This window comes from Drosophila miranda, chromosome 2 (genome assembly GCF_003369915.1).
Source record: "Drosophila miranda strain MSH22 chromosome 2, D.miranda_PacBio2.1, whole genome shotgun sequence".
Lineage (NCBI taxonomy): Eukaryota > Metazoa > Arthropoda > Insecta > Diptera > Drosophilidae > Drosophila > Drosophila miranda.
This window is the reverse complement of record NC_046675.1, coordinates 9,154,675-9,178,589: the sequence shown is the minus strand read 5'-3', so window position 1 is coordinate 9,178,589 and position 23,915 is coordinate 9,154,675. Positions and strand designations below refer to the sequence as shown.

General features: G+C 46.4%; 2 protein-coding genes across 2 annotated transcripts; both read left to right on the top strand.

Annotated features, from left to right (window-relative positions):
* The first annotated feature begins 6,554 nt into the window (after positions 1 to 6,554).
* LOC108157171 (protein hedgehog) lies at positions 6,555 to 21,472 on the top strand. The gene is made up of 3 exons (XM_017289090.2): positions 6,555 to 7,553; positions 15,779 to 16,040; positions 20,187 to 21,472. Exons 1-3 carry the CDS (start codon positions 7,050 to 7,052, stop codon positions 20,864 to 20,866), a joined length of 1,446 nt encoding a protein of 481 aa, XP_017144579.1. The 5' UTR covers positions 6,555 to 7,049; the 3' UTR covers positions 20,867 to 21,472.
* A 718-nt stretch (positions 21,473 to 22,190) lies between these two features.
* On the top strand, positions 22,191 to 23,054 carry LOC108154385. Its single transcript, XM_017284649.2, has 3 exons — positions 22,191 to 22,360; positions 22,423 to 22,647; positions 22,726 to 23,054. The coding sequence occupies exons 2-3, from the start codon at positions 22,437 to 22,439 to the stop codon at positions 22,878 to 22,880; spliced, it is 366 nt and encodes a 121-aa protein (XP_017140138.1). The 5' UTR covers positions 22,191 to 22,360; positions 22,423 to 22,436; the 3' UTR covers positions 22,881 to 23,054.
* The last annotated feature ends 861 nt before the right edge of the window (positions 23,055 to 23,915 follow it).

Here is a 23,915-nt window from a genome sequence, read left to right as displayed (position 1 = left end):
CTGCTGTTGTTTCACCTACGAAGTTTTGTTGGTGTTTGCTGTTGCAAGTTGTGTTGGTCATCAACTTTCCATAATCGGCGCGCAGACAACAAACAACTTGAGCCTTCGGCGCGGCCCGCCCGCTGGGGCAGCCGGCAACAACAGTAACAGCAGCAACAGCAAGAGGAGAGCAGCAACAACAAGAGCAACAAGCGCCACTTTGCTGTCAATTCAATATGATAAAGCAAACAAATATTAACCCACTCCAAGTGGACGCATGTGGCTGCTGCCGTCTCATGGCACTTTCTGACAGCCCAGCGACACTCGAGCCGAGTAGAGCCGCGACCTGGGGATCTGGGATCTGGGACTGTGGGAATGTGGGAATGTGCCACGGTCTCCCCATGCTCGTATCCACAGCCACACAGACAGCCAGAGAGAGACAGATGATATTGCCACGGCTTAAATGCTGTTCCAGGCCATAATGACTTTTAATTTTTATGGCACTGGCTGCCGAGGATGCCGATGCCGATGCCGCTGCCGATGCCGATGCCCATGCGGATGGATGCACCATCAGCAGTGGCAGCAACAGCAACAGCCTCTGCAGCAGCAGCAGCAGCAGCAGCGGAGCTTAAGTCGCATATAATTCAAGTCCATCAACGCATGCGCTTCACTTGACCACCGCCATGATACACATTTAAATACTCATACTCGCATGTTTGCTGTCTGTCTGTCCGTCCGTCCAGAGGAGCTCCTCATCGCGGTGCCTGTCGCCTGTACGGCCACTTGAGAGGGCATCCATGTGACTCGTCTGCCTGGCCCTAGCTCTCAAGATGCTCGAGAGGGCTGCTGCAAAGGCTCGGCTTGTTGTTTAATATTTTAAGTAAGTGCTGCCGCTTGGCTTTGTGGCAAGAAGTTGGCTGCATCTATGAGGGGGGGAAGGGAATGCCATTTGTTCCCAATGAATCCGGGGGCTTATGTTTGAATACCTATTAAAACTGAAGTTTTTAAAATCAAATCTTGGCATACATATCCCCATGTTATTTATTGGTCATTTTTTAGTAAGAAATCCCTTGCAAAAGTCACTAGAATACGCTCTAATATCCATGGAATGAGTCCGTCACCAGCCGCATGTTTCAATGTCTATCGAAGGTTTGATTTGTGGATAGGCTGCGTGGGCGACACGGCTGGAAAATGTTGAACATACTGGCTGCATTTTTGTGGTTTTGTCTCGTGCAAAACAACTGTTGGCCAAATACGCGCCGCATGTGGCCAAGATCTGCCCTTCCTCGGGGCAGCCAGCACTGCTTACTCACGGTGATCGGAGAGACTGTTCCGACTGACGTTGCTGTTGCTGCTGCTGCTGCCTGAAACCGCATCGATCGCTGCCAGCTGATAGCACAATGGACCCAGGGAGGCACAATGATAACTATGCCGCTTACGACTTTTTGACTCTCGTGCCGGCCAGGATCAAAAGGCCCAGAGTTGACAAATGTTTGTACACACACTACGAGTAGACAGAGAGCGAGAGAGAGAGCGTGAGAGAGAGATAGGGAGTAATGGTGAGAGACCCTTTTTATGCTGTGAATGTTTATGTTACATGCCCATGGCCCATGGCCCCTGGCGACTCTGCACGCCTTCCCCTTTTTGCTCCCGAGTCCCATTCAGTGGCATCTCCTTTGTGCCGGACGAGAATTCCAGGGAATGCCGGAGACACGTCCTCCCGTCCATTTGCCTAATTTCTATCTCTAAAGCAATTCCCCAATGGCATTTCACTTGGATTTATGTGAATTAAACAGCCTCTCACTCTCTTTCGTTCCGTTCCGCCTTTGAGCCAATACGAATCCACATCCAAATCCCTGGTAGCCGTAAATGTCAACATCCATTAGAGACCTCAAACCGTTAGTGGCATTTGTCGCACGCTATGAGGCCGCAGCAGAATGAGCAGCAGCAGTGGCAGTGGCAGGCAGTCGGAGGCACTCAGGGGCAGTCGGAGACAGTCACAACAAGAGGCCAACAACTCGGGGCATGATTGAGTGCCTGCTTCTTGGAATCAAATCGAAATCAGCATTGGCCTGATATGAGAATTGGGACTGTGATCTGTTGTGATTGTTGTGTGTGGGTACCCCTGCCCTGCCCCGTGAAAAGGGGTTCCACAGTGCCCCTTGGATTTCGTCGTGTTGGGCCGTAAACCATAGAAATATTCTCGTAAATATTAGTTAGTATTAGTTATTAAATGAAGCCGACCTTCACAGGAGATGACCGAGCAACAAACCGGTGCGACAGGCCAAAGCACGCGTTATGGCCATTATCTGGTTAATTATGTGGCCAGCAGCTTATTCTCTCTCTCTCTCTAATGTTCTCTCTCTCTCTCTCTATGGGAAGCTGTGCAGTCGAAACAAAAGACTTTGGCAACAAACTTGCCATCAACCAGCAGCTAGCAGCCAACAGCTCTGTGACCATAAAGCACTTTAAAAATTCAATGAACCCCAAGCGAGAGCGGCATAGTTGGGTATACTTAGAAGTTGTGTCGACTATAAGATGCTCTTTAGCATATTTTATTTAATTTTTCTGTTTATTATACATTCCTATGTGATGCTAAATATAGGTTATAGATTATTATGACTACCAAAGAGATGGTACAAGGAAAGATGTCAAATCTAGAAGGCAAGGACAAAAACATGTATGAAACCTCAGATGAATATGGGAGAATGGTTTTAAAATATTCTAAGGGAACCAACTACCCTTTGGATATATGATATAGATTAGAAAGAAAATATTGGAAAATATGAGGAATATTTTTGGACTAATATTAATTTAAAATTGAAATTCGTAGTCATGATTAGGCTGTGCAAGGAAATACTAAAATTTTTAAATAACAATTTATTTTCTTCATTGATTTCTGTTATCTCTTTAAGCATTTTCCATATTTTTCGAAGCACTATTGTATAGGAAATATGCCCTGAATCCGCTGAGAGTGCATTCAAAAAAGAAAACCAAAAAATACAAGTTTCATATCGAAGTTTTATGATCGAAACACCAAAAAAAAGGGGAAAAAAATGAGTAAGAGAAACAGAAAGAGCAAATCAAAAGCGAACCCATGGCGTCGGTGGGAATGGTGGGAAGCCAAGTGGTGCCCCAACAGCCACCATAGGGGGAAGAGGACTCCGGCGAGGGATGGCAAAGGCAAAGGCAAAGGCACAGCCAGTTGGCCAAGAGAAGCAGCAGCCATGTTAACAACTTCCATTAAAAGAAATTAAAAGCAGACGGAGATGTCGGCTGGATGAGGACGCGCCATGGCGCACAAGCACAGAAAATGGCGTTCCATTTGCCCCTGCCTGGCCCTGAATCTGCCAGTGGAATCCCTGGCTATACTTAGATGGATGTGGCAGGCATTCCCCTGTTTGTTGGCCAGCGAATCGTCTGGACATTTCCGGTTCTATTGGTCTACTGGTGGCACTACAGGTTGCCATTAAAATTCAATTTCGGTTTTTTAACGTACACACTAAAGAGCTGTCGTCCCATTAATATTCACATAAATCAATGGCCGGGCCCCTGGACCAAATCTAATTACAGAAACTAATCTTTGCCCTTTTATCTTCTTCTTTTTTTGGTTATTTTATTGTATTTACGAAAGAGCGCGGATCTGTATGATCATGATTATGATGCTCCCCATCTCACTCTCTCTCTTTCTATCTCTTTGTCTCTCGCTCTGTGTCTGTATTTTCCTGAGAGTTTTTTCAAGATACTTTTTGATCGGGTGGTGTTGGTGTTGGGCCTCTGTCGATGCCATTTATTCATGCTCATTAAGTGCTGGTGCGATTGTTGTCTGGGCCCCGGGATGATCGGTCTCCCCACCCGTTCACGTCGTCTCGTCTCACGTTGTCTCTGCCGTTGTTCACGGTGTGTTCATTCACAAATGAGCGCCTTAAGCAGCTCCGCCCCATATACACACACAGATACACAGATACGCACACACACTGTGCCACATAATGAGTTGCCGCAATACAAAGAAGCTGGAAATTTATGTGGCAGCCACATAGACACACAGACACTCTCGAACTCTCTCACACACACACAGCACTCTGCAGACTCCAGCTTCTTTGTGGTATGGTTGTTGCTGCTTGGCTGCTCTTACCGCTGCCGCTGCCACTGCCCCTACCCCTGCCTCTGCCCCTGCCCCTACCCCTGACACCAGCAGCCTCTGGCCCTGGCCGGGCACAGCCCCCGCCGCGGAGCCAGCTTCTTCATCTTTAATTTGGTTCCGTGTATCTTGTTGATGGCGTTTTGCCTTCTCTTATATCTTTGCCGCCGTTCCAAGCGTTCATTGCTATTGAATGTTGTTCCTTTTCTTTTCTTTTCTTTTATCGTTCTCTTTCTTTTCGTTTTTTGTTGAAATTATGCTACGCCTGGCATTCCTCTGGTGGCCCCAAAATGGGGAGGGCAGATCCCATAATGGTCGCCTCATCGATGGGCTAGCCGATCAAGTTCCGTTACAGGTGCACTTTGAGATACAGATACAGATCATGAACCAGGCTCTGGATTCCCTTTGTTCTGCTGTATCATCTAGGGGGAGTCTGTCTCTCTGTCCGTCTGTTTGGCAGGTGACAATTCCTTGGACAAATAGGGCAAGCGTGTTCCTCAGTTCGCGCTTATAAGTGACACAGTCAATACTCAAGCATCACCACGCAGCAGCACTCAAGTGCAACCGCAAAAAGCCCCAACAAAAGACCACAGGTGGGGGCGGGAGAATAGTTGTAGTCTGCGGACCCGAGTTCAAAAGGTGCGAGAAATCCCTGCAAAGTTGAATATGGGAAAGCAAAGAAACAGCTCATGCGAATGTTAATCAAGTAAGAGCGATATATAGACGATATTTCAACTAGAAGATACCTGGGAATCTTGGAGACTATTTTAATAGAATTTTCCAGAATATAGAGGCCAGCTGTAGCTCTTAAAGAGTTTATGAATTCAGATCTTTATAGACAGACACACTCGCTTATCAAAAAAATATACTCTTTTCTAGGTAGAAATCATTACACAATCAATTATGAACACAATATACCCCTGTGCTCAATGAATACCGTGTATAATTAGCAAAAATCAACAACAGATGCAAAGATACATCTGGCGAGTGAGACCCGAGCGTATAGCAAATTTACTGACCATTTGTCGAGCCCACTATAAAGGCGGTTCCGTTGAAAAATCAATCAATTTGCAAATGCATACATATGTACATCGTTTTTAAAAATAATTTGCTGTTTGTCCAATCTGTTATGGGGGGGTATAGCTTTAGTCTGTCACTATGTACATATATTTATAAATGTATGCGTCAAACGGAAACTGTACCGATTAGATGTAACGATTTGTTCAGCCATTTATTGGATTGTTTATAATTAGGTATATTGATTGCTAGACATCCTGTGGTCATATCTAATCGAAAAATTCCGACTTCCGAGCGTTGACATTTAATGAGTCATTACGATGACATAATCGGGAGGACAGTAGCTAGAAGTTTCTGCAAGTTTCTCCAAGAGCGAAGCCAAAAGCAAAACCAAAACCAGAAACTTCTCCAAACGGAAGTGGTTGTGCAGTGGCGTCCGAGGGGGAAGAGCAGTTACCAACAAAATGCTGTAATGACAAAGTGAGGAGCAGCAGCATACATACATACACACATAAATATACATATATACCGTATACTGCCATATACTGGAGGAAGAGGTGGCGTGGCTGCTGCAGGAGCCACAGATGATCAAGAGGAGCAAGAGGAGAAGACAGCGGGGCCACACAATACACAAAAAACCGGAACATTATTAATTTACAAGCAATAAACCGAAACCGAACCGAACAAAACGAAGAAAGCCAACGGAAAAATGTGAACAATGAGCAAAAAAAAAAAGAAGAAAGAAACAGAAACAGGGAAAGAAGGAGAGCAGGAGATCGGTAGTAAGAGCCAGGCCAAAACCAGAGACAGAGCCCAGAGCCCACAGCCAGAGCAGAGGCGGCAGCTAACAAGCCACAAGAGTCGAGAGTCAATAGTGCAAGTGTTAAGAGAAATTGCAGCCGAAGATGTGGCTGAGGATGAGGATGCGCCATGGGTGTATTGGATATGGAGATGGCTCCGATTGTTCCTCCATATAACGCACACCAATGCGGCCAATTGGCAACACCAACACACACACACACACACACACAATAGAGCCCATCCATGGCCACAATGAACCATCATCCAACATCTGTTGCCCCCCCTCTAGCGCCTTAGCATCGGCAGGGAGTACATAAGGCCCGAAAGCCTATCACCAATACATAAGTATCGCTCTGTATCGTGTGTGTGTGTGTGTGCTGTCCTGTACGGTTGTCCCGCTTGCACTTGGGCCGTGTGAGAGCCAGCATAAAAATGAACACCAGAGAGCCACGATCGTGAGCCTGTTACCAATGAAGCGAGCCACCAACACAGCCACAAGCGGAATGAACCGCTGCGATGAATGTGTGTATCTGTGTGTACGCAGCGACTGGAAAGGCGACTGCGGCGGCGGCGGCGGAGGCCAAAGGTTCTTGAAAGCACCCTCGTCCGTCGTACTCGTACTCTACGCGCACTCCGATTCCGATATACCCGCTCGCATGTACGCTGGCTCTTCGTGCGCTCGGAAATGTCATTTGTCAATCACAGTGCGAGCGCAACGGTTGTCCGAGAGAGAGCTGCCAGCCGCTGTTAATGCCCAACGCTGCTAACACGGCTAACACTGCTAAACAGTTAACACTCACTCGACTCACGATTTGAGGAAGTACGATTGCCAGATTACCCGAATACCCGATTACCAGGTTGTGCAAATTGGGCAAACCCCCGGAATCCGAATCCGAGTCCGAATCTGAATCTGAAACCGAATCCCAAGCCGCTAAATGCCAGCAGTCGTCGTTCGAAAATAGCCGATAAAAGAAAAACCCAGCAGTCTCGTCTGCGGAGTCTCAGTGTGTCTCAGTGTGCCAAAAGTGAAGTGCTAAACAACCAAAACCAAAAATCGAAAAGAGAAACAGCAGATTACACACAGAATTAAAAGCAAACACAAATATAAATAATGGATAACCACAACGAAGTGCCAATGTCCATGTCCGTGCCCTGGGCCAGCGCCGCCAGTGTCACCTGCCTTTCCCTAGATGCCAAATGCCACAGACCATGTTCCAGCTCCATCTCTGCCTCCGCCTCAGCCTCGGGTTGCGCCTCTGACTCTGCCGCCATCGCCACCACAAAGTTGCGCCACATTGCGTATACGCAGCGTTGCAGCACCAGGTTGACCATGCTGATGACCGTGCTGCTGCTGCTGCTGCCGCTGAGCTTTACGCCGGCGCACAGCTGCGGCCCCGGCCGGGGTCTGGGACGTCGCCGGGAGCGCAACCTCTATCCGCTGGTGCTCAAGCAAACCATACCAAATTTATCCGAATACCAGAGCGGTGCCTCCGGTCCGCTCGAGGGCGAAATCAAACGCGATTCACCAAAATTCAAGGATCTTGTACCAAACTATAATCGGGATATTCTATTCCGGGACGAGGAGGGCACCGGCGCCGATCGCCTGATGACAAAGGTAAGTCCATTCATGCGATACTATATCTTTCATTGATTGATCGATTGCCCCTGGGGTGCCCCTTTCTATTAAAGACGTGGGGGCTAGGCTAGGCTAATTCCCCACCAATTGCGCACTGCTCTGCTATACCATCCAAAAACGCACTACATTGTCGCGCGAGCCGCCTAGCGTACCTATCAGCGATCGGCCGATCGTGCAAGATTATGATTGTACCCCCTCCAAAATCACCATTGATAACCGCTACGTGTGTACCACCGTACTACCGAAACTTGCAATTCATCGACGCATTGGCTATTTATATAATTTATGGGCCTATACGATCTAATGGGAGTGCGACTGCGAGTGCGTGTGCGTGTGAGGGCCATAAAAGGTGGCGAAATGCTCATATTAGTAGATGGATCGACAATTATGATTAATTATGTATCTTATCGGGGCAACTGCAATTATTTTCGCGAGTGCAAAAACAGGAAGACCGATACTCGAAAGCCAGGGCAACTCCAGATAAGCAAGGAATTCGCCAGAACTAAGCCATAAAGCCACAACGGCACCATTTCCTCTTGACCGATCCGATGCGAATCTAAACAAACAAGAGTACGTTCAACAACCTCTGCTGTCGATCCGTCCTCCAATTGATCCGGCCAATCATCATAAATCGTTCCATTCCAGCTACGCCACGAATGCGTTTTCGATTTCGCTATAAACAACAAACAATGTTGAATATGATCGATTAAGGGGACGCTCGATGGCTCCTCCTGTCCAGCCGACCTCCCTGCCCTAACACTGCTCCTTCTCCTCCTGCTGTCTAGCGAGGCACGCGAGCATTTGCCGCTTATCTGAGGCGTTTGTCTGATAAGAGTCGCACCTGGGAGCAAACTGCAGCCGAGTGCCAAGTAGCTTGTAGCCGTTGACACCCACACCCACATCGTGTACGGTTATTTGCAAACACATGTAGCTACATGTTTACGATTATGAGTACTTGAAAAACCATAGAAAGGGCGACAGAGATACCCTGGGGGAACCATCGTTTCTCAGATGCACATCAGTTTCGTACAAGAACTTGTATGCAGGTTAATCCCTCCTGTGGCTATGGCCAAGATCAAGCAATCCGACCAAAAGCAAGACTTCCTTTCATACAGTTTTGTATATAACCAAAGCAAAGATTCATTGCAAACATCTGATATAAAACATAATACCTTTTTATAGGGTATGCAAGACACCAGCAAACACAACAAATTATGGCAAAAAATAACTTTTGAGCTCGCAAATTATCTTATCAGTCGCGAATGGGGGTAGCAATGGGACTGTAGCACAGCAGCGGTAGGGGGTAGGTGGTAGGTGGGTGACTCAGGGAATGAATGGCTTCGGCTGTTTTTGAAAGTGTAAAAGGGCTTAAGTAAGAGCCAGCCCCAGCAATTCTAATTAGCCGACAGTTGTTCTGCTTTCCACACAGGCATTATTGCCTTAATGTAAGGCCACTTTGGCGTCACGGGCGCCACAGTCTGCCCCCCGTAAGAGCCGCGGCATTGGCACACTTCCCAAGGGCCTGCGCGCTTATCGCATCGCAAGAGTTTTCGTTTCGTTATTTTAATCAGATTTTAAGTGCTAGCTGGTTTTTCCAAAATATACAATATTATCTTCGATAAGCTCCATAAGCGGGCTATTAACGATTTTTTTATGGGATACTTCCAGTTTCCTACGGTCATAATTTGAGAGCACTCCATCAGCAACACAAAGAGTACTTTATCTTTATATGGCATATAGATTGTGATTACCTGGAATAGTTGCTGTTAGAACAGTTGATTTAAGATTATATTTTAACACCCATTTCATAATTATTGCACATAATATAATTATACTAATAAAATGGGGATCCAGAAATAGCCCAGACATTTCAAGATTTCCTGCGTAGATCTTTCTATTTTCGGAATGCATACTGTAGGTACTCTAACCGATTTGGCAAAACAGTTCTTTCTCGGGTTTGGACTTCACCTACTTATCCCAAATGGCATTTTCCTCTGCCACGCGCCCCTCGGGGGACGAACGGCCATTAAACGGCTGGCAAAAACAGTTGGCTTCAAGCCTTACCTTGAATTTGATATGCAATCGGCGGGGCCCAAAAGTATTGAAGCGTTTCCAGAAACGGAGCTGAGAAACAATTAACAGTTGCACTGCACGGCAGCCACGGAGGCAGCGACCCGGTGACACCGGGCCATTGTCTCCGGCAGTCAAGGACGCGCCGATGGGCCAAGGCCATCCCAGCATTTGACTGGAATGGCCAAGGACATCCAAGACCGAACGGGCACGCATAAAATTCCCGTTGTGGCAGGGCAAATATTTACAACGGGCCACCGTTCCGCTCTCTGCTACCGAACTCTCTTCTGTCTCTTAGTGACATTGAGAATTGGTAACACAGCCATAGAGAGAGAGAGAGAATAGAGGTTGCTGAGGAGGAGAGGGTGAGTGCAACCAGCAGCGCAACTAAATTGTATTTTATGTGGAACGACTGCGGATTCCAATTTGGATATAATCGTACTCAAACATAAACGGAATATACGAGCCGACCCGGTGCTGTGCGTGAATTTCAGTTGGCGAACAATTCGTCTCGTTTTGGCCATTACGCAGTGCCTGGCCTGGGCTATGGTGTGTGGGTGGTTGCATAAACAAATTGCAAAAATTCACAAATTGCCATAAAGTACTAAAAATAAAACAACGAGGAAATCTGGCAAAACAGCAGCCAATAAACTGCTCAAACTTGTGACAAGTCATTGCTCCCCCAACCACCAACCACCAGACCCCCAACCCCAACCCTAGCCATATTCCAGCCTCACTCAGATACGGAGTGGCGTTGTAACTCCCGGTAATTACAGGTAATGTGTTCAGTATGTATGTATGGAGTATGTGGCATGCCTCGGGATTAGACAAGCAACAGAAACCGCAGGGAGAGACCGCCACCGCCACCGCCATCAGGGGCAACCGACAGACAAAAGAATGCGTCAAAAGCCGCAGCATAAGTTCTAAAATTTCATAAATTGTAGCAACAATGGGGCCTGAGGGCAAAGCCAATGGGTAATCCGATATGATTATTGACATGCATGCAGTCCACCAGTTTCCCAGTTTCCCAGTTCTCCACAGTCCTCCTCCAGTCCCTCCTCCCCCCTCCAGTGGTGCCTCCAGACGACATGCACATCAACATCAACATCAAATCAACTCAAATCAAATCAAAGTAAGCCCACAGCTAAGGCATTTTAATAGAACATTATGACTCAAAAATTGATCCTATTATGACCAAAAAAAAAAACGAGAGGGAGAACAGAGAGAGAGAGAGATCTTGTGGGGGAGCATCCATCGATGATGTCAGAGTCTCAGTTTCATTTTCAACTCAAATCAAATCACGTCAAATGCTGCGATAAGCAAAACTTTGGCATATTTCGTGGGAACATTCCTCCACTCCATCCCATGACATCTACCATCTACCATCTACCATATCCCACAAAGTAATCAAACTTATCAAACAAACATCAGTCAAAGGCAAAGTGGACAAATTGCCAAATGGCCTGCTGCTGGGTCCCCAAGACACTGCCGCGACTGTCCCCCATATCCCTTCGGCTGGATCGTATCTATAGTGTTTGTATTTGGTTTTTTGGTGCTGCGAGGCTTTTATATTATTATTAATCAATTTGATACTTTTACGAGGGCACTCAAGCGCAAATGTTCAAGGATTTGCTTGGCCCCAAAATGCCATCGATATTTGCTTTGGCTCTGCCCGAGAGCCTGGGTCTCTCGTGTTTGGTCTTAGCTTTTGCTTTATTTGCATAAAACTTTTATGAACTTGCTTGCTGGCGGAGAATGGGATAAAGATGGAGCTGGAGATGGAGATGGAGATCAGCGATCGCGTCGCGGCTATCACATTACTGCCGCGAGAGTGACTCACATTTCACATGCTGTTCGCTCTCTCTCTCTCTCTGCGTCTCCCGATTCTTGCCAGTCATGGTAGAGGGGCACTGGGTCGGGGGATCCACATCCCCATCCACCATCTGTGCCAATGTGCGGCTCATAACTCATCATCAAAGTTAATCACACATCAGGGATTATGGCGCTTATCATTTAAGACCCGGTCCCGGGCTCTTACCTGCTGCTGCTGCCTCCTCCAAATGACTTTTGCTGATCCTCTCTCTCCCTTGTCTGCGTCTCCCTCCCTCTCTCTGTGTGTGGGGGACATTAAATGTGGCAGGGTGCAGTGTGTTGCAGGTGGCGGGGAATAGGCCTCAACTGAGATTTAATTTACGATTTCTGCAAATTAATAGCATTTAATTAATAACAATAAAATGACGCCTTTGCTTTTATGGACATTTATTTGACATGAGATTTACGAGCGAATATGTGTGTGTGTGGGGGAAGCCCCCCCTACCAGGCCCTATGCAATTCTGAGATCAAAATAATGCATTTCCTAATGATTAAGCGGAAGAGCAGTCATGTCATTGATTGAGAATTCCCAGTGCCCCCCCGTCAAAACAGAAGCGTTCGGACATTAATCCAATAAGCCAATGCAAAAGGCTTCCTTCCCTTTTTTTTAATCATTCCCCATTTATATTGACAGCCAAAAGGCAAACAAACAGACAGGAACGTGGAGCGGATACCCAGATTCCAGACTGCAGATGGGGACTGGGGACTGGGGCTCGGAGCAGAGGTTCCTCAGAGTTACGTATACGTAAACAATAAATAAATTACTCGCAAGAGTCAGTCCCATTTTCTGATTAATTAAAACTTCAGTTTTTTGCTTTTCGATTTTCAATTTTGAATTCTGTCGATTTTTTTTCTGCGCGCTGTAATAATTGCGCTGCCATCGCATAAACAATCAAAGAACCGCCGATGGTTTATGGGACTGGAGCTGTGAATAGATTTGCAACACAAATAAACAGAAATGGTCTAATGGATAATGGAGCGGCGGATTGGCATTGGCCCTGCACTTGAATCAATCAGAGTATCTCCATCTCTATACCACCCTCCAGCCTCCATCCTCCATCCTCCTCTTTGGTGGCGCACAGTTTGCCAATTAAGTGAGGAAATCTGTGCTCGAGTGGTGGGCCACACAGAGCGGGGCGCTGACTGACGAGATAGAGAGAGAGAGAGAGAGCGAAACTCTTTATGTTTTTGTGCCCCCTAAGTGGCTAATACCCGGGCCACAGGGTCTCTCAAGTGGGCAACGCAGTTCATCCTCCATCCCTCCATTCCTCCGTACCCATCCGACATCCTCAGTCGATTCTCCTTCTCCTTGTTCGGGGGCTGTTGACACACATATGTATATAGTAGTGTATCGAGTGGGTGACGTGATTTCTTGGGTATACCTTCCTTTTTTCAGTGTTCTTTTGATTATATCCTGTGTCGTTGGCCTTACTGCTTCCTCAGTTGTAAGTTTTCGCTTCCTTTGCGCTTCCTTCGATCGCAATCAGTGCACCGGCCAAGCCGAAGGAGAGGGAGGAGCAGAATCAAAGGATATGCCATATCTGCTTACACCATAGAGCACGTGCAACATGCATCTCTCTCATCAGAAAAAAGGGGTGACACACACCGACTCCTGGGCCCTGGGCCCTGGGCCCTGGACACTCCTTGGAGTACCCCTCTCTTCTCTGTACCTCTACCGAAACGTAACTTAATGCGCACTTGAATTATGTCGTTAAATTGTGTCGTTTCCTAATCGGTTTCCCGGGGCCACAAGTAATCCGAAACGGGCCTCAGTCCCCCAGTGGATGGGTACGCAGGAGTTGGCAAAAACAAACAAAGGATTGGCTGGAAGAAGTCGCCTCCGAGTGCGACTCCCAGCTAATAGCCAGGCTTGGAAACTTGGCGCTGGAGTTGGAGCTGCAGTTGACTTGGCCTAATGATGATGAGTGCCTAATAATCTTCGTGCCATAATAATTTTGCCAGACCATTAAAAGCGTCAAATTGGCAGCCAGCCAGACAATTTAAATCAATAAAACTGCAGTCGACGGCAATTAAAAACGCATCAAGCGGATAGCCATAGCCCCAACACAAACCGAAGCTGAACAAAATATACAAGATATATATACACTCATACAAGATAGAGCCAAAGCCAAAAAACTAAAGACACGCCAGGCTATAACACAGTCAAATGCAGGGCGTGTCCCTGGGGCCCTTGGGTACGAGGGGGGAACGGGGAGGGAGCGGGGAATTCGGAATGGGGCTGAGCAAAGTTCACACCTTGTTGGATGTCTAATTAATGCAGCTTTCGGGAGTGGGGGGATCCTACACTGGATCCATACACCCCAGTGCATAGGCCTATTTACACTTGACGCTGTTGTCTAACGGCCACTTACAATGCACACACATTATTTAGCCATCTTTTTGGGCCGCCGACGCCGCCGCCGACGACGGCCAGGCCCAGGCCCAGGCCCAGTCGATTCTGTCGGTAAATGTTTACCTTACGCACCCGTCGGCATTCACTGGGATCGAACAGTCCCCAGGCGATCACTGGGATCGGGAATCGGGGATCGGAAGATCTGAGATCTGAGATCTGGCCGTTGTTTGTTCATTGCGCGTCGATTCGAATTCGGACTCAATGCATTAGCATGTTGGGCAAACATCGTTGTCTCGATGCTTAAGACAAAAGCGTTTGCTCTCCCATACCCCTTTTCCTTGCCTCTCCTCTCCTCTCAGGCTCTCTCGCGTCTCGTGTTTGCTCTTTGGCGTTACGCTTTTGTGCTCATTAGCACAGTGTCTGCCTCTCGACTGGTTAAGCCTTTTAATAAAGCAAAGTTTCAGCAGCAGACCCCCAGAGACAGTCCCAGTTCCAGTCCCCGTTCCCCGTTCCCCTACCACTTCCAAGCAAATATCATTGAACTCTTCTTGGAATGCGCTGAATGCGGTTGTGCCACCACCTCAATTTGCCACAGTTTGCGGCTGTTGTGGTGGCCGCTGGTGGCTGCTGTGTGACAAATTCAAATATTCGTATTTTGGCCAAATAATAGCAAACACCGAAGCAAATACCGATACGGATCCACACCCGAAATCAAAACATAAGCCAGCCAAAAGGCAACAAACCGATTTCTGTTGTGGCTTGTTGAAAAGGATCTGGATCTGGTCGAAAATTGATTTTACGCTGGCTAACAAATATTCTCTGTGTTTGCACACAAAAGGCAACATCCTGTCACTGTCTTAAAGTCGAACCCCGAACCCCGAATCCCGAATCCCTAGTCGGAGTCGGAGTCCGTTGATAATTGATTTTTGTGGCTGGGCTCAATCTTGAAGATACTTTTTTGGTTCGCTGTTGCTCAGTTTTTTTTCTTCTTTTTTTTGATTTTCGTCTCTTTCAATATTTGCATAGACTTATACGAATCCTTTTTTTGCTTGATTTGTGTGTGTGTTCTCGTTTCGAGCTGTGTTAAAAAATCAAATGAAAATGCGCCGACAAAACGACAGGGAAATGGGAAAAGCGATGATGAGGCTAGCACCCACCACATTGGCAAACAAAGCGTAAGCATTTTCATATTATCGACAGGAAGAACAAAGACCCACAACGACAACAACAACTGGCAGAAAGAAAAGGGAATAATAATAAAAAAGGTCTTCGGAATATCTTTAATATTTACCCAATGGCCCATGGTTTAGGGCTGGCGTGGGTTAAGGCTCAGGCCAAGGTTAAGGGTCAGTGTTTGAACTGCGCGTAAGCATGGGCAAATAAGCCTTTGGCCAGAAAGGGAACTGGGCAAACACTGCTCTTGCTCTAGCGCTTGCTCTCTCGCTTGCTGGCCCTGTGTTTGTTGAGGTTGCAGCAACAGGTTCAAAGGATGCGCGGCCCCGGCCTGGCCGGGCCCCGACGACGATGATGATGATGATAAAATAAATAGAAATCGGAATAAATATAGGGAATACGTGTACCGAGAGTCTCGGGGCTCAAAATGAACGCGTTGGGCCCTTCTGGACCTCCGCCAGAATGAACGCCCAAAATGCCCCGCCACAGCCATGCCACGCCTCGAATGCGTGCGTGAGAGAGTGCCCGAGCGATCGATCGCACACACGTACGCGCACTCTCTGCTCTCTATCCGTCTCTGTCTCTGTCTTCGGCTCTCCCTCTGGTTCGCCCTCTCTCTTTCTGCGATGTGGTGTGGTGTGGTGTGGTGTGGTGCGTGAATTAAACATGGCGTCTTATTATTAACAATACGAGTACTTAATTGATTTCCTTTCTCTCCTTCTCTCACTCGCTGCAGCGCTGCAAGGAGAAGCTGAATGTGTTGGCCTACTCCGTGATGAACGAGTGGCCCGGCGTTCGCCTGCTGGTCACCGAGAGCTGGGACGAGGACCACCAGCATGGCCAGGAGTCGCTGCACTACGAGGGCCGTGCCGTCACCATCGCCACCTCCGACCGGGAACCCTCCAGATACGGGATGCTGGCCCGCCTGGCCGTCGAGGCTGGCTTCGATTGGGTCTCCTATGTCAGTCGGCGTCACATCTACTGCTCCGTCAAATCAGGTAAGAGATGCTTCCCTCCCTTCTCGTATTGTAAAGTGAATGGCCAAGATGGGTGATGGGTGGGCTGGTGTGGAGCTGGTGCAGTCGCTGTGAGGGGGGCTAGTTAGCCAGAAGTGACACTAACAAGCGTAATTTCGCATGTTTGCCCCTTGCTGAACTTACAGCCGATCGCTAAGCTGACAGGCGTTGGCAAATTTCTTGTTTCATTCTGCACTGCGCTCCAACAAATTAGCCACGGCTGCAGTCCCAGGTCTTCCAGTCTCCAGCTTCAGTCCCACGAAAGAAAACAAGACAGGAAGGCATCCGAAGCAATTGATACCCTACCAGATCGATTGCAGCCATCGAGCCATCACATTTGTTTGGAATTACTTTAGAAACGAACAAGTTTAGTCCTTGATTAGAATTCTTTTGGGTCTTTGGATCATTAGTTTCCAAAGCAGTTACATGGCATAATGTTTGATCTTTTGGCTGACAGAAAGTTTCCCATCTATCATAAGGAATCCTTATAGGTATTCCCAATTTATATCATTCCTTTTGAGCATATGTAGAACATCATTAATGCCTTCCCTTCTGATAGAGTATAAAAATAAAATAAAAATGGGAAGCAGCCAAAGCAACAAAGTCCAAAACCGGACTCGAGCTCAAAGTCGGACGCGGGACTCTCTCGAAACTCGGATCGGATCGGATCGGGTCGGGTCTATAGTAAGAGAGGCGGCAACTCCGACTAACCGCATTGGGCTGTTTGTTGCTGCTGTTGTTGCCGGTTGTTGCCGGTGGTTGTTGGCTGTTGTTTTGACATGTTTAGGTTTGCGCCTGTCAAATTAAACGAATTGATGATACGACACCCAAAGCGTTTCTCAGGCAACCAGGCAACGGTTGAACGAGGAGGAACCAGCGACCATCGGGCATCGAGCATCGAGCATCGAGCAGGCAAAGATGAATTAAATGCCGGGCTAAAACCTGAGCGCGGGCCTAATTGAAAAAAAGAATACAGTGAACATTGAAGACTAAGAGACTGAGATTGGGACTGGGACTGGAACTGGGACTGAGGCTGTGGCTGGGAGATTGCCAACAAGTTAGCATCATCAGTTAAGAGAGTATAGGTAGAGCGTTGCTTGTGTGTGAGTGTGTGTTGAGCTGCCATTATGGCCAGCAACCAGTTTTCCCCGAAACATAACGAAACTGCCCCAAAGACCGACAGGAAAATGCAGCCAACCAAAACGGGCCAAGACAATTAGGTTTTTCTTGCCAAAGATTTTCTCTCTCCCCCCCCCAGCCGGACCACCATTTCGCATTTCTTTCTCTCTCTCTCTCTCTCTCTCTCTCTCTCTCTCTCTCTCTATTCTCTTTTGAGAGATTTTCCCTTTTTAAGTTTCCGTTTTCCCACACACACACAGGGATACCCACACCCACACGGAGACACACATTTATTGCGAGTAGTTCTGTTGTCGGTTGTTCATTTAATTTCCATCTACAATTACATCATGCCACGCCCCATTCCCACACACGCAGCAGCGTCGCCTCCTCGCAGGCGTCGTCGCGTCACAATATTTTGACTTTGGTGGCGGCTCATAAAGATGAAAGGACCAACACGCAGCAGAAGAAGAAAAGGAAACGATAGGCGATGCCCAGAGTGTCCTTGCTCATTGATTCTAATTGCTTATGAAAGGAGCCGCCGAACAGCACATCTTGCGGGGGTCCGGTCCTGGCAGCAGATCCTGCTGTCATTCTGGGCCCTCTCTTTCCCTCGCTCTTTTCTTGTCTTGCCCACAAAATCAAAAGGTCAGCCGACAAACGACAAATGCCGAACAAGTGGCAAAAGGGCAGCCAGGATACAACAGGCGGCTGTGGCAGGCCATGCCCTGCCTTGTGTGTGGTCCTGTCACCGTCACCTAAACTGCCCCTGCCCCTGCCCCTGCGCCTGCCGCTACCCCATCTGACCATGTGTGTGAGGCACACAAATGGTTGCGCCTCGAGGGGCAAGCTATCAATAAATTACGAGGCGATTGATTGCTGATAGGCCGCTGCACATAAACCACGAGCTTATGACAGTTTTGGCACAGCCTCAGAGCACGGCCTAGGCTAGGCCTCGACTTCAGCTTCGGCTTCAATCTCTCTGGCTCTCAGCCTCTGCTGGAATCGGCTGCTTCGACTTCACTCTCTCACAAGTTCGTTGCCTAAGTCTTTTGTATGTGGCCTAAACAGCAGCGGGCCACAGCGACGAAGAGTAATGGCTGTAAACCTTTTTGTCGACACTAATTTTTTTTTCCTTTTTCCCCATTGCTGTTGCTGTTTGGTGTTGTTGTTGTTGTTGTTGTTGCTGTTGTTGTTGTTGCATGTGTCGCGCGCGCGCATTAAGGCCCCAAGCGTGCTGTTGTTGTGGCATGTTCATGTTAATGCTGTCCAAACGATCAGTCACCAAGCCAGAAAGACATACAGCCACACAGGCAACGAGAGACCACCGCCACCACCACCACCACCAACAAGTGGTCCGACGAGCGAGCGAGCAGGCGGCTGTCCTCTGTTTTGTAATAATTTATCAGTTTAGTCTTCACAACAAAGATAAAATAACGATAATTTTAACCACTTTAATGGTTTATTAATTTATGACCCTTCAAGTTCTTCACTTTCCACTCACCGCCGACGATGACGACGACGACGACGACGACGACGCCTGAGATTTTTCTCGTTTCCCTGTCTCCGTTTTTTTTTTGTTTTTGGTTTTTTCGGACGTTTTGGTTTGGTTTTCTGTTACTGGTTTTTTGGTGCTGTAGAACGAAGCAGCTCTTTAGGGGAAAAAGGTAGATTTCACACCAATTTTTCTTGTTACTACTGCCGCTTCCTTTCCTACTTGTGGCCTTTGTTTTCTCTGCACTCCACTGGGTCTCGGCTTTTGTGGCTGTCTTGTCTACTGTTCTTGGGCTCCCGTCCCGACCCCATCGATTATGGGTTTTATAGACCGCTGGTCTGCTCGCTGACCATACACGAGTATGTATTTAATCCGATTTTTATTGTTTCTACACTTTTGTGTGTCCATCTGTCTGTCTGTCTGTCTGTCGATCTGCTTACCAAATGCATCAATGGGAATTTGGAAAACTGGGAAGGTGCATTTTCATTGGAATTTGGTTGCAGCAGCAGCAGCATGCAACAACAACAACCACTACAAAGCCACTTTATGGCCACTCATTATAATAAAGCGCACGGTTAGTGGTCGGCCTTTTGGTCTGGAATTTTTAATTTGAATTTTACAAGCAGCATTACGGGACAGAGGAGGCGCTTCGGGTGTGAAATATGTTGCCGCCCGCCAGAGGTGGAGTTGAAGGTGGAGAAAGTTCTAAAATGGCTGCTGCCCCGAGATACATATATCCCACAGCCATATAACCAACCATCTGGGTGGGCCGATTGTGCACCCTGTAACCCAATATCTATTAATGATGATTAATGTAGCGGTGGCGGTGTCGGTACTCGTACTCGTACTCTTATTGTTTAGGTGGGTTGCCGCATGTTTGGTAATTGCGAACAGGTTGGCCAGAAACACAGAAACATCGCCAGAGGGCGATGCTATGGCTGGGAAAACAATCCAACAATCCGCTACCTGGCAGCACATCCCTATTTATCCTTTTTGGCAGCTCCGAGTCGACGAAGACCGTAAGCTGCTTTGGCTCGAGCGAGAGCCCCGGAGTTGGCTGATCCCACGGCTAATCTTGTAGGAAAAACAAGATCACAATTTTGCACACGACTGCTCTTCTCCTCTGCCGCTGCCTTTTGTGTGCGCGTGTGTTTTGCGGATGTTATTGATATGCCGGGTACTATATATCTTTTGGCAGAGATCAGAGATCGAGGAGATCGAACAGATCGCATTAGGCTCTGGGCTCGTGTGTTCGTTCCCTGCTTGTTGGCAAGCCGCAAAAGGCATTCCTTTCAGTCCTTTCTGGGCCATTGTTTCGCTTTGGGCGGTTACTCTGGGCCAGCCCCGGCATTGCAGCCATTCAAAGGATCTGTGAAAACCTTTTTGACTTGTTGGGTTTGGCAATTGGATGCTTAACGCCAAATTAGATAAGGAAACTAATGCCATTACCTGGCTGCTCTACTGCCTACTGTATAACTGTATATCTCTAACCACATCCTTTTCTCTCTCTCTTGCAGACTCCTCGATCAGCTCTCATGTGCACGGATGCTTCACGCCCGAGAGCACTGCGCTGCTGGAGAGTGGCACTACAAAACCGCTCAGCGAGATCTCCATCGGAGACCGCGTCCTGAGCATGGGCTCCAACGGGCAGCCCGTTTACAGCGAGGTCATCCTCTTCATGGACCGCAACCTGGAGCAGATGCAGAACTTCGTGGAGCTGCACACGGACGGCGGTGCCGTCCTGACCGTGACCCCCGCCCACCTGATCAGCGTGTGGCACCCGGAGCGCCAGCAGCTGGACTACGTCTTTGCCGATCGCGTGGAGGAGCTCAACTATGTGCTTGTCCGGGATCCGCAAACGGGCGAGCTGCGTCCCCAGCGGGTCGTTCGTGTGGGCAGTGTCCGGAGCAAGGGCGTGGTGGCCCCACTGACGCGCGAAGGCACCATTGTGGTGAACTCGGTGGCCGCCTCCTGCTACGCGGTGATCGACAGCCAGTCGCTGGCGCACTGGGGCCTGGCGCCCATGCGCATCCTCGCCATGCTCCAGTCGTGGATGCCCGCCAAGGACCAGCTGCGCAGCTCGCAGACGGAGGGCGTCGTGTCGCGGGCAGAGCAGCAAAACGGCATCCACTGGTATGCTAATGCCCTTTACAAGGTGAAGGATTACGTGCTGCCGAAGAGCTGGCGTCACGACTAACGCCACAGAGAGAATCCCAGAGCGAATGATGCCGCTGCGATGCGGAAGCGATAATTGTATTATATTTTGTAGTTATGTATATGCCTAATGATTAATGTATTTCAATGTTAAATATGATTATTAACGATCGATACTATTTATTAACCACACACACACACACACACATCTACACAAAGTTCATACAAAAAGAAAAGAAAAGAGCAAAAGAAAACAAAAAATTTAAATGGAAAAAAAAATACTGTTGAAAATGATGTCCTTGACTTTTTTTACCAACATCATAGCTATAAGTAGACAATCCTCGGCGCAGATCATACAACGAAAAGATAGAATAGATCATCAAAACTACATTTATTGGCGATCGATGACCCCCGAACCCGAGCGTGAACCGTTGACTGTAGACGACTGTTATTTTGTATATTATAATGAAATTGAATCGGATAATTTATTGAAGTGCGGCAGCGAGCTCTTAAGTAATGGATATACTCGTCTATATCGTATTTGTATATAGAAGAAGCATTATAGTGACTGAATATTTTATTGTAATTGTGTATATAATACTTAAATAGTTAACTCCGTATTTATACTTAATATTAAATGAATTATAACGAAATTGTTTGATAAATCAAAAGTGTTTTCTTATTGATCGTCGTTTATAGAGCTAGTTCCCTTCAAACTGTAAGAATTTACAATGCGGTTCCTTTTAAAATGGCTAAAATTCAAACAATTTTTGAATCTGGATCTGATGTTCCCGACCAAGATCGTTTAGGTTTTATCCATGATATTGATTATTTCATGTTTTTATATCAACGTTCACGTTTTTATTCAATGAGCCGCAAAAGCAATTTATCACTTAGATGTTTTTCTTGGACCATGGTGACCTATCATGGACACCTATCGTCGATGTTAACAAATCGCAGCAGAGCCACCTGTAGAAGGTATCGATCTTAACGTAAACGCATGAGAGACACCTGATTTCGTTTGTTAACGTCATGTCAAGTTCTGTTTATCGCACTAAACTATCGGTATGTATGCACTACGTCACCATAGGGCTGTTAGATTTGAAAAAAATCAATTAAATTCTTAATATGAAAAATATATATTATTTTCTATCCCACAAAATATTATATTTATATGGAAATGGGGCGTCATACCTATGCACAGAACTTAACTATGCAGGAAAGGACCATATATTGGTCACTATACTATACTTTTGTCTACCTGTCTCTCAGATAAAATGATAGTATCTGTTAATAGGTAACTAACAGCAGTATAGCAGCTATAGAACATTCGGATTAGCACTCCATCAGTTTAAATTCAATAAAGTTTGAGCCATATTTCATTGATATTTTGTCGTATCAAGAATAAATTCAAGAGTAGATGTTCAAATTTAAAATATTTTTTTAATTTGACTCTTAAATTGCAACTTTTAGGTCTGTACTTCAACAGCAAGAACAGACTATTGCAGATACGCAGTCAACGCAGAAGCACAGCAAAGTAAGTAAATATTTGATTTCAAATAGAAATCTATAATTTTTCTAATAAATGGTAACTCACAGGCCCATCAATAGCCATGACCAAACTATTGCCTATTCTGTTCGCCTGCTACATGCACCTCTTTTCGGAGAAGAAGGCTTATGAGAACCAAACCTATTTGGGCAGCCTTATATTCTTTCTGTCTATGATGGATCTGCTGTACGGCAACGAGATACTACCCAAGAAATATTGCCGTATGGGTCGGTTGTTCAAGGTAATGCTGGAGACATTCTTTGTCTGGATCATAAGTGAGCTGACCATGGGGTTTTTCTGGACTAAGCTAGAGGGTTCTATATATTTTGCTCTTCGTTTCATCACTGAGGCAGATGGCACTCGTTTCTTTCTTTTGGAGGTGATCACCGTGTCACTAGGTCTGTTGCACTGGGGGATGATCTCGGCAGTCACTCATCAACAGTACGGTCTCTATAACTTTCTATTAAGTACTTGTTACAAAAAAATTCGTGAATTCGTTCGCTGTTGAACAACCTCGGCCAGCTAAAATTAAAGGGATATTGACGAATCCACGAAAAGAACTCCATCTAAATTGAATGTCTGGAGACTCTATTGCAAAAGGACAAGTTGCATTCATGTCAAAATTGTTTTTTTCAAAATAAAAGTAAAAAATAAAAATAAAGATCCATTTATCAAGCACAAATACCGATATTTCACTGCAGTCGATAGTTTTTCGACCGTTGCGGGCAACATTAATTTTTCCTCGCCACATTTTCAGCTCAAAAATGTCCATACATTCCATACTCATTTTGTTGGGCCAGACTCATGTGCCGTGAAATCGAGCAGCACTGTTCCCCAACATGGCGCGGACTGAGCTCCATTTTGCATACCCTGGGGAAATGATGTTCTAGAACTGAGATAATGTTTGTCATCCCAGGCTCCGTAGGTTACAAGATACGAATCATATGCATCAAATGCAAGAAACTAATCATAAATGCATGAACATGTCTAAAACATATAAATTTGGGAAAATTAATTTTTTTATTACGTTTTAAAAACAGTTTGGAAAACCAGATCTTCATATAAAATTATCGAAATAGGGTATAGAAAGGCCTATGCACGTAACCACTATGTATGTTCGAGCAACATTGCGACTGTTTTTTCGTTGAAGTATTTCGCTAAAACTTCTTTTTACGCAAAATGCAATAAAAGCAAGTATTAGGAATACACCAGTTAAATAGAAAATTGATTCATCAATCGTATAAAATTATGATGGCATGGCTAAATGTTCTATATAGCTACTAATATTCGACGGAATATCAAAAACGAGGAATATGTAAAATAGGACTTGAATTCGTCAGTATATTTACGGTATATTTTGAAAATGAGACCGTATATTTCGGTGCTGTTCTGAGGGTCATACTGTAAAAACTGGTTTTCGCCGCGCTCCCATGTGGTGTTTTTTAGTGCTAAATGGTATTTTTGTCAGTTATTAATTTAATTTTCAATTTTATATAGAAATCCAATAAAAGCAAGTATTTGGAATAGGCCAATCATATATAGA